Here is an 11,093-nt window from a genome sequence, read left to right on the forward strand (position 1 = left end):
AATACATTTAGGTTTTAGGTATAGGTTTAGGTTATAGGTTACAGGTTTAGGTTTAGGTTTAGGTTAAGGTTATAGGTTATAGGTTTAGGTTTAGGTTTAGGTTTAGGTTATAAGCTATAGGTTTAGGGAATTGAGAATAGGTTAAGGTTTAGGATTAGGAAATCGGGTTCGGGTTCGGGATCGGGTTTTGGTTTGAGTTTTCAAGTTTAAGTTTAGGTTTAGGTTAGGGAGTTGAGATTAGGATTAGGTGTTGGTTTAGGTTTAGGGATTTGAGAATACATTTAGGTTTACATTTAAGAAATCGGGTTCGGGATCGGGTTTAGGTTTGGGTTTTCAAGTTTAGGTTTAGGTTTAGGTTAGGAAGTTGAGATTAGGATTATGTGTAGGTTTAGGTTTAGGGATTTGAGAATACATTTAAGTTTTAGGTTTATGTTTAAGTTATATGTTATAGGTTTAGGTTTAGGTTTAGGTTAAGGTATAGGTTTAGGTTTCGGTTTAGGTTATAAGCAATAGGTTTAGGGAATTGAGAATAGGTTAAGGTTTAGGTTTAGGAAATCGGGTTCGGGTTCGGGATCGGGTTTAGGTTTAGGTTAGGGAGTTGAGATTAGGATTAGGTGTAGGTTTAGGTTTAGGGATTTGAGAATAGATTTAGGTTTTAGGTTTAGGTTTACTTTAAGGTTTAGGTTTAGGTTATAAGCTATAGGTTTAGGGAATTGAGAATAGGTTAAGGTTTAGGTTTAGGAAATCGGGTTGGGGTTCGGGATCGGGTTTAGGTTTTGGTTTTCAAGTTTAGGTTTAGGTTTAGGTTAGGGAGTTAAGATTAGGATTAGGTGTAGGTTTAGGTTTAGGGATTTCAGAATACATTTAGGTTTTAGGTTTAGGTTTAGGTTATAGGTTACAGGTTTAGGTTTAGGTTTAGGTTAAGGTTATGGTTTATAGGTTTAGGTTTAGGATATAGGTTAGGGAATTGAGAAAAGGTTAAGGTTTAAGTTTAGGAAATCGGGTTCGGGTTCGGGATCGGGTTTAGGTTTAGGTTTTCAAGTTTAAGTTTAGGTTTACGTTAGGGAGTTGAGATTAGGATTAGGTGTAGGTTTAGGTTTAAAGATTTGAGAATACATTTAGGTTTTAGGTTTAGGTTTAGGTTATAGGTTTAGGTTTAGGTTTAGTTTAAGGTTTAGGTTATAGGTTATAGGTTTAGGTTTAGGTTTAGGTTAAGGTTTAGGTCATAAGCTATAGGTTTAGGGAATTGAGAATAGGTTAATGTTTAGGTTTAGAAAATCGGGTTCGGGTTTGGGATCGGGTTTAGGTTTGGGTTTTCAAGTTTAGGTTGTTAGGGAGTTGAGATTAAGATTAGGTGTAGGTTTAGGTTTAAGGATTTGAGAATACACTTAGGTTTTAGGTTTAGGTTTAGGTTATAGATTTAGGTATAGGTTAGGTTATAGGTTAAGGTTTAGGTTTAGGAAATCGGGTTCGGGTTCAGATCGGGTTTAGGTTTGGGTTATCAAGTTTAGGTTTAGGTTTAGGTTAGGGAGTTGAGATTAGGATTAGGTGTAGGTTTAGGTTTAGGGATTTGAGAATACATTTAGGTTTTAGGTTTATGTTTAGGTTATAGGTTATAGGTTTAGGTTTAGGTTTAGGTTTCGGTTTAGGTTATAAGCTATAGGTTTAGGGAATTGAGAACAGGTTAAGGTTTAGGTTTAGGAAATCGGGTTCGGGTTCGGGATCGGGTTTAGGTTTTGGTTTTCAAGTTTAGGTTTAGGTTTAGGTTAGGGAGTTGAGATTAGGATTAGGTGTAGGTTTAGGTTTAGGGATTTGAGAATACATTTAGGTTTTAGGTTTAGGTTTAGGTTATAGGTTACAGGTTTAGGTTTAGGTTAGGTTAAGGTTATAGGTTATAGGTTTAGGTTTAGGTTTAGGTTATAAGATGTAGGTTTAGGGAATTGAGAATAGGTTAATGTTTAGGTTTAGGAAATCGGGTTCGGGTTCGGGATCGAGTTTAGGTTTGGGTTTTCAAATTTAGGTTTAAGTTTAGGTTAAGGAGTTGAGATTAGGATTAGGTGTAGGTTTAGGTTTAAGGATTTGAGAATACATTTAGGTTTTAGGTTTAGGTTTAGGTTATAGGTTACGAGTTTAAGTTTAGGTTTATGTTAAGGTTATAGGTTATAGGTTTAGGTTTAGGTTTAGGTTATGGTTTAGGTTTAGGTTATAAGATATAGGTTTAGGGAATTGAGAATAGGTTAATGTTTAGGTTTAGGAAATCGGGATCGGGTTCGGGATCGGGTTTAGGTTTAGGTTAAGGAGTTGAGATTAGGATTAGGTGTAGGTTTAGGTTTAAGGATTTGAGAATACACTTAGGTTATAGGTTTAGGTTTAGGTTATAGATTTAGGTTTAGGTTAGGTTAGGTTATAGGTTAAGGTTTAGGGAATTGAGAATAGGTTGAGGTTTAGGTTTAGGAAATCGGGTTCGGGTTCAGGATCAGGTTTAGGTTTGGGTTTTCAAGTTTAGGTTTAGGTTTAGGTTAGGGAGTTGAGATTAGGATTAGGTGTAGGGATTTGAGAATACATTTAGGTTTTAGGTTTATGTTTAGGTTATAGGTTTAGGTTAAGGTATAGGTTTAGGTTTCGGTTTAGGTTATAAGCTATAGGTTTAGCGAATTGAGAGTAGGTTAAGGTTTAGGTTTAGGAAATCGGGTTCGGGATTTGAGAATAGGTTTAGGTTATATGTTTTGGTTAAAGTTATATGTTAAGGTTAAGGTTATAGGTTTAGGTTTAGGTTAAGGTTATATGTTTAGGTTTTGGTTAGGTTATAGGTTTTTGGTTAAGGTTTAGGTTATAGTTATAGGTTTTGGGATTTGAGAATAGGTTTAGTTTATAAGTATAGGTTTAGGTTAGGTTATAGGTTAAGGTTTAGGTTTAGGAAATCAGGTTCAAGTTCAGGATCAGGTTTAGGTTTGGGTTTTCAAGTTTAGGTTTAGGTTTAGGTTAGGGAGTTCAGATTAGGATCAGGTGTAGGTTTAGGTTTAGGGATTTGAGAATACATTTAGGTTTTAGGTTTATGTTTAGGTTATAGGTTATAGGTTTAGGTTTGGTTTTGGTTTTGATTTAGGTTATAGGTTATAGGTTTAGGTTAAGGTTTAGGGAAAGGTAATAGGTTTTGATTTAGGTTATAGGTTATAGGTTTAGGTTTTAGGTTTAGGTTTAGGTTTAGGTTTTGATTTATGTTATAGGTTATAGGTTTAGGTTAAGGTTTAGGTTTAGGTTATAGGTTTTGGGATTTGAGAATGGGTTCGGGTTTAGGTTATAGGTTTTGGTTATAGGTTATAGGTTTAGGTTAAGGTTTATGTTTAGGTTATAGGTTTTGGGATTTGAGAATGGGTTCGGATTTAGGTTATAGGTTTTGGTTTTGGTTTAGGTTATAGGTTTTGGGATTTGAGAATGGGTTCGGGTTTAGGTTATAAGTTTTGGTTTTGGTTTAGGTTTAGGTTTAGGTTATAGGTTTTTGGATTTGAGAATGGGTTATGGTTTAGGTTTAGGAAATCGGGTTCAAGTTCGGGATTAGGTTTAAGTTTGAGTTTTCAAGTTTATGTTTAGGTTTAGGTTAGGGAGTTGAGATTAGGATTAGGTGTAGGTTTAGCTTTAGGGAATTGAGTTTAGCTTATAGGTTTAGGGAAAGCTTAGGTTTAGGTTATAGGTTTTGGGATTTGGGAATAGTTTTAAGTTATAAGTATAGGTTTAGGTTAGGTTATAGGTTAAGGTTTAGGGATTTGAGTTTAGGCTATAGGTTTAGGTTTAGGTCTAGGTTTAGGTTTAGGGAATTGAGTTTAGGTTATAGGTTTAGGGAAAGGTTAGGTTTAGGTTATAGGTTTTGGGATTTGAGAATAGTTTTAGGTTATAAGTATAGGTTTAGGGATTTGAGTTTAGGTTATAGGATTAGGTTTAGGTTTAGGTTTAGGGATTGGACTTTAGGTTATAGGTTTAGGTTTAGGTTTTAGGTTTAGGTTTAGGTTTTGGGATTTGGTTTTGATTATATGTTTTGATTTAGGTTATAGATTTTAGGTTTAGGTTTTAGGTTTTGGTTTTAGGTTTAGGTTTGGTTTAGGTTATAGGTTTTGATTTAGGTTATAGGTTAACGGTTTAGGTTATAGGTTTTTGGATTTGAGAATGGGTTCGGGTTTAGGCTATAGGTTTTGGCTTTGGTTTAGGTTATAGGTTTTGGTTTTGGTTATAGGTTATAGGTTTAGGTTTAGGTTTAGGTTTAGATTATGGGTTATAGGATTTGAGAATGCGTTCGGGTTTAGGATATAGGTTTTGGTTTTGGTTATATGTTTTGATTTAGGTTTAGGTTATAGGTTTGCGTTTTAGGTTAAGGTTATAGGTTTAAGTTAAGGTTAAGGTTTAGGTTTAGGTTAAGGTTATAGGTATAGGTTAAGGTTTAGGTTTAGGAAATCGGGTTCGGGTTCGGGATCGGGTTTATGTTTGTGTTTTCAAGTTTAGGTATAGGTTTAGGTTAGGGATTTAAGATTATGATTAGGTGTAGGTTTGGGTCTAGGGATTTGAGAATACATTTAGGTTTTAGGTTTAGGTTTAGGTTTTAGGTTTTACATTAAGGTTTAGGTTTAGGTTAAGGTTATAGGTTAAAATTAGGTTATAGGTTACAAGTTTAGGTTATAGGTTATAAGTTAAGGTTTTAGGTCATAAGTTTTGTTTAGCTTAAGATTATAGGTTTAGGTTTAGGTTTAGTTTTAGGTTCAGGTTTAGGTCATAACAGCGGTTCCCATCTTTCAGGGACCCCCGCTCAACATCCGGATAGCTCCGACGCACATCCGAGTCTGCTCCATCAATTTCGAGTAAATACATAAACATGGACTGTCCAAATGGACAGGCCACTCCAATGCTGTCCATAGGAAATGGACAGCTTCATGATGGTCATAACAATAGTTCCCACCTTCCAGGGACTCCCGCTCAACATCCGGATAGCTCCGACGCACATCCGGGTCTACTCCATCAATTTCGAGCTAATACATTTAAAAACAACATAATTATATCTAAAAGCATCTGGATACCTGGGGAAGGCCTCCCATATTCGTATTGTTGGTTACTCATCCCTTTGTCTATAAGCCACAATCGACCAACACTTTCTATTGCTACCTGTACTCTGAAACCAACACAAATATAACTGGGAAACAATATAAGAAATAAGAAAAATGAATTTACCTGTACACATCATTAAATGTTTCCCTATAAGGAGGTGATATTATATCTTTGATAGCCACAACCTGTATAACAGAGAAAAATGCAACCGATACATTTGGAATATAACTGGGAAACAATATAAGGAATAAGAAAAAATGAATTTACCTGTACACATCATTAAATGTTTCCCTATAAGGAGGGGATATTATATCTTTGATAGCCACAACCTGTATGACAGAGAAAAATGCAACCGATACAGTTTGTTACAATTCAAAGGAGAAAAAAGTTGTAACTGCATGGCTTACATACCATAAGTTTGTTATAACTTTAACTTACAACATAAACACAATACACATCAATGCATACCATAAGTTTGTTACAACTTTAACTTACAACATAAACACAATACACATCAATGCATACCATAAGTTTGTTACAACTTTAACTTACAACATAAACACAATACACATCAATGCATAACTGACACATTAATCATGTCTACCAAGTTAGGCAATTTGTGCAACTGCATGGCCTACAAAGCTTGCCGGTAAATCTTGAGACACTCATAAGGAGAATGATTGTCCCATTAAGATTGATCATCCATTTCAATGCATCAACACATCTAATCTGATGCATATACCCATGTTGATACATGGAGAGGTGTGCTCACTAAGTGACACTCTTACCTAATGGACCATTCCTGCCTAACAATTCCAAGCCCCTTACTCACTATACGTACTTTCTATTTACTCATCTGTATTAACAAAGCTACCTATTTCTGTTCAAGTATTGCCCTGTCTTTCTTACCTTGTTTGTGTACTTTGGTGTCTTTTAGTACCAGTGGTACTGCAAGTAGAAGACTATTAGTACCTTAGGGATAAACGCATGCATCAATGTGGGGCCTATATGTGTAGTGGATTTCAAAACAACACTTACGCACTAAGTGCACCGCCTCCTTTTGCATGGCCATCCATTTTAGTAACAATCACAGCACCAACCGTGACACTTTGTTTAAAAGCTTGAGCTTGGTCAAATGCTGCTTGGCCAATACTGCTATCCATAACGAATATAACAAGATCTGGTTTCTACAACATCAAGGAACTTAAATTAGATATAGACAGCATGTTGGCAACCAACATAAATGAATAAGAGTGATAAACCTTTAGGATAAGAAAATGAATACCGTTGCTTCAGACACTTGGTGCATTTCTTCAAACAGAGCCGCTTCCTGTTTGTGGTGTCCACTTGTGTCTACAATTATCAGATCACAATTTTCCTTCTTAAACCGTTCTACACCTTCTGCTGCAATTTTTACAGGGTCTGACTCCATGTAGCTGTGGATACAGCACAAATGATTTTTTATGTGAACATGTTGGGGAAAGCACAGAATGAAACAAGCAGTGTTATGTAGACATAAACATATTTTCACATGTCTAGAGCATCATGTATCTAAAACATGCTAGAGGCGGCAATCAGCTATTTAAAAAAAAAAAAAGGCACCGGCAAAAATGCCTTCGAAGATTTGTAAGGCAAAATTTGGAGTCCAAAATCACCATGTCTGAACTATAATAAAAATAATAAAAATAAAAAACTATGAAAAACCTAAAAATTGCATGATTTCAACTTTGAAAGCAATCTCGATTGCCTGCAAAAATGCAATTTGTGTTCTAATTTGACCATTCATCAGATAGCAAAAATGCAAAAATGATTCCCACCATCAGATAGTACACATGCCAAAGATCTGACCATTCATCAAGTAGTGTAAACTGTGAAAATGCCTAAAGCAGTTATCGGGAAAAAAAAACCATCTAATATTGTAGCATAATTGCAATGAATTACCTCTAATGTCCTCAATAGCTGTCTTTAAAGAAACAGAGAGAAGCATCATCAATGACAAATATGAAACAAAATCCTTCAAAGTACAATTTTATGAATTATTTAGATGAGGAGAATCCAGATAAGCAGGTTCCATGTAGAGTGATTCCATTGTTCTCTGTTTATGTTTGTGACCTTAAACCACACATGAGAAAATCAATGGTGCTTTCTCACAATGTTTTCATGCAATTTTCATAGAAACTTACCTGATCAATGTCCTCACAAACAACAAGTTCCTCATGACCAAATGGATACCTATGAGGCACAAACACACCATCTATCAGCTACAGCCATGAACACACCATCTATCAGCTATAGTAGGAACTTAGTTAGTAATTCCAAGCCAAAAAATGCAGCAAAAAGGTCACTTGAAAAGCTTACAATGAACCAAAACTCGAATAAAGCTTTCGACAGTCATCTCTTATAAGCATCAGTTGTGGTCCACTACTGAGTGGATCAGACTAATTTTCAAGATGAGGATTACTCATTTGCAGCATGTTGGCAACTAGACAACTAGCTAGGTGGAGTTGGTTATTAGTTACCAATACATGTTACTGTTACACAAAAGTTACATAACAGAGGAATACTACTTGCAGCCACAAGACATGAATGCCCACATGTGCCATCTTTGAACAGATGTATTTGCCATCAATCTGTCTCCATGCAGTGTGTAAAGTGCAGCAGTATGTAATTGTTAAGAGTGCCAGTGCCTGACATACTGTTCTTCATAGATTATCATCTATCTAATGGTTACAGAAAGGGCCAAAGAATACAAATTTGGAAGAAATAAAGTATGTACCTGACTGGAAAATAATGAATTTGAGACTATGACAAGAAACTTCTCAGAATTCAGTAAGCATGTAGTTGTTAGTCCCATGTCCACCACTTGACCTTCAAAAGTTATTAGGCATGTTGAAAGTTCATAAACCATACATGAGATGCAAATTCTATACATTGTTTTGTTTCTTTCTAAAATTCTGAGGAATAGGATGCAACCACTTGTAACAATAGTGGAGTTCTAAAATTCTGAGGAATAGATGCATGTCCATTGAAATGGTTGTTGCTATCTGCTCCAATACCAAATCAGTGGAATAGGATTGCAAATGATAAAATGAGATGCAGACAATTATTACAAATTAAACCTGAAATTCCTCGCAAGCAAGCATACACAATCACACTTAGAATACCAATCTGGAAATTATCATGGGTAACTGCTCTAAGAGTTGTACTAATCTGGAAATTGTCATGGGTTACTGCTCTAAGAGTCACCAGATTGTGTCACGTGAGCTTGTGATATATCTGAAAATTGTCTATTGCCTGTAATCAATGGATGATACATCACTTATGATTTTGTTTCACCGATTGCTCTAATAGATCAACATCTGAATCTTAAACTTAAAAACCTTTATGACCTTATTTTGCAATTAATCCAATGCATATATACCAAAAAAAAAAAAGTCAATCCCGTTTTGTAAAATCAACCTAAACCTCTGGGTTAGTAGAAAGGTTATCTTGCCTGCAACAAAAGTAGAGAAGAAGAAGTTGCCATGCAAAAGACCCTGATTATAACACAAGGCACAGTATAACATATTTTCCTGAGGTGGCTGCTCATGAAGGTATTCTTTGTTTCTAGTCCTCTTACAATCAAATCTTCTAGCTGGAAAAAAAGGAAAACACATAAACCAGATCTACAATCAACAATTAAAACCCTAACATTTCGACCAGATCAGAGCTATGAAAGTTTTAAAAAAAAAAAAAAAGCATGATTAAGCCATAAACATCCCAAGATTCGAGCCAAGTTTAGGGCAAAAACACCCCTACTACAGTTGATGCATCTCCGATTTGAGGCAGTTTCATAAGACCTACTAAAGGAGATGCCTATATTCTTCGATTGAAAATTTCAAACTGCCCAACTAAACAAAATCAAAATAATTATTATTAAATGCTCAGCTATACACAGGCGATTAAAATCTAATGAAAAGACATCTAGTAGATTTAACCAGATCATCGAAATTGTGGGTCTCATAACTCATTATGAGTGGAGCATCTCAAAAATTACACTGATCAAGCAATCCTTACTATCTGATTGATGGCTATCAAGTAGATGGTCAAAAGTAAATAGTGAGTAGTCCAAATTTGAAGGTGTTAGAAATGGGAAAAAAACAAAATTACCCCAAATCAGAAAATCAGGGATTTTCAAGTCAGAATCCTCCAATCCGTTAATTAGGGATTTTCAAATCCCATACAGGATGATTAGGGATTTCGAATCCCAAATCCAGCAATTAGGGTTTTCTGATTTGAATCCCCAAATCAGAAATTAGGGATTTCGAATCCTAAATCCAACAATTAGGGTTTTCTGATTTGAATCTCCAAATCAGAAATTAGGGATTTCGAATCCTAAGTCCCATATTGGGGATTCCAGTCATACTACCCCATAATCCAGTTGAAAATAGGGATTTTTTTTTTGGATTCAAATCAGTCAATTAGGGATTTTGAATTCGAACCCCAAATCCAGTTGCCAGATTGGGGATTCCATTGTCATACCTGGAGTGAACTTCGTTCGATCTCGCGACGGATGTGGAACTCCTCGCCATCATCCATGGCTGTCACCTGTGCAGAAAGCAATAGCAAGAAAGGAAAAGGTTTACATCATACCTGAGAATCGGAGATTCACGAGCAGCGGAAGGCCCTTGATCACCATCAGCAGTGGCTTCTTAGGGTCTGATCCGTCGTGCACCTTTAGCTCCTCCTCCGTGATCTCCCCGAGCTGGACCGGAGGCGGCAGAGGCTCCATCTTCTCTTCGTAATCCCTTGATCTCTGCGGAGGAGGTGGAGAATCGAAGAAGTTAGAGACGGCATAGTAGAAGGCCATCGCTAGGGCTAGGACCGTGAAGAAGGTAGTCGGGGAGAGGCCTGTGTAAGCTGTGATGGAATCTTTCAGGATGGCCCACAGCTAATCGACGGTTGAGACGAGATCGACGGTTGAGACAAGAGTAGCCATGGCCAGATTTCAGAGAGAGAGAGAGAGAGAGAGAGATTTCGGGCGCGAGAGAGGGTTTGGGTTTTGGGAGGGGCGGGCGCGCGAGAGGGATTTGGGGTTGCGGGAGATGGGCGCGCGCAGGAGTGGGTTTTGGGGTGGAACAGATTAGCTACTCCCCATGTGGTCTGTGGGCCCCACCATGATGTATGTGTTTCATCTAAACCGTTCATCCATTTTTAAAGATCATTTTAGGCCTTCATCCTAAAAATAAGAGGGATATAAATCTTAGGTGGACCACACCATAGGAAAACAATAATGATTGGATATCCATCATTTAAATCCTCCTAAGGCCCACTGTACTGTTTATCTGACATCCAATCTATTGATTAGGTCATAAAGGCCGAGATGAAGGGAGAAAACAAAGATCAACTTGATCCAATACTTTTATGGCTCTCAAAAAGTTTTTAATGGTCGACATTCATTTAACACTTTTTCCTGTAATGTGGTCCACTTGAGATTGGGATATAACTCATTTTTTTTTGTAATATCATAAAATGATCTATAAAAATAGATGGACGGCATGGATGAAACACATACATCATGGTGGGGCCCACAGACCACCGAACACAAAAGTTGAGAGGGGTTACCCTCCATTAAAACATTCATAATTATTTTTTGGGCCCACAGATGTGGTTCACAAATCTAGCCCATCCATTATATGTGTGCCACTTGGATGAGGGGTCATACCAAGTTTCAGGCGCATCCAAATTTTAGGTGGGGCCCCACCAAGTGCTTTTATATGTTTTAGGCATGTCTTCATGTGATTTTAGATGGTATGGCCCAGCAGAGTTCTGTATATGGCTGATTTTTAGGATATCCTATAATTTAAAAGGGACCCATCAAATGCACGGTGTTGATTTTCGACACACGTCATGGTGGGGCCCACATAACTCGACCTCATGGGAGTTCCCATGAGCTCGACGAATAGAACATTTTCCATATATATGTAAAAACTTATGATGTATTTGTTATATTCACACTGTCC

General features: G+C 36.8%; 1 protein-coding gene across 1 annotated transcript; it reads right to left on the reverse strand.

Annotated features, from left to right (window-relative positions):
- Nucleotides 1-6,737: 6,737 nt before the first annotated feature.
- LOC131227500 (membrane steroid-binding protein 1-like) lies at nt 6,738-10,033 on the reverse strand. The gene is made up of 2 exons (XM_058223285.1): nt 9,724-10,033; nt 6,738-7,323 (listed from the first exon to the last, which is right to left on the reverse strand). The coding sequence occupies exons 1-2, from the start codon at nt 9,938-9,940 to the stop codon at nt 7,271-7,273; spliced, it is 270 nt and encodes an 89-aa protein (XP_058079268.1). The 5' UTR covers nt 9,941-10,033; the 3' UTR covers nt 6,738-7,270.
- Nucleotides 10,034-11,093: the final 1,060 nt, after the last annotated feature.

Source organism: Magnolia sinica, chromosome 15, assembly GCF_029962835.1.
Source record: "Magnolia sinica isolate HGM2019 chromosome 15, MsV1, whole genome shotgun sequence".
Classification (NCBI taxonomy): Eukaryota; Viridiplantae; Streptophyta; class Magnoliopsida; order Magnoliales; family Magnoliaceae; genus Magnolia; species Magnolia sinica.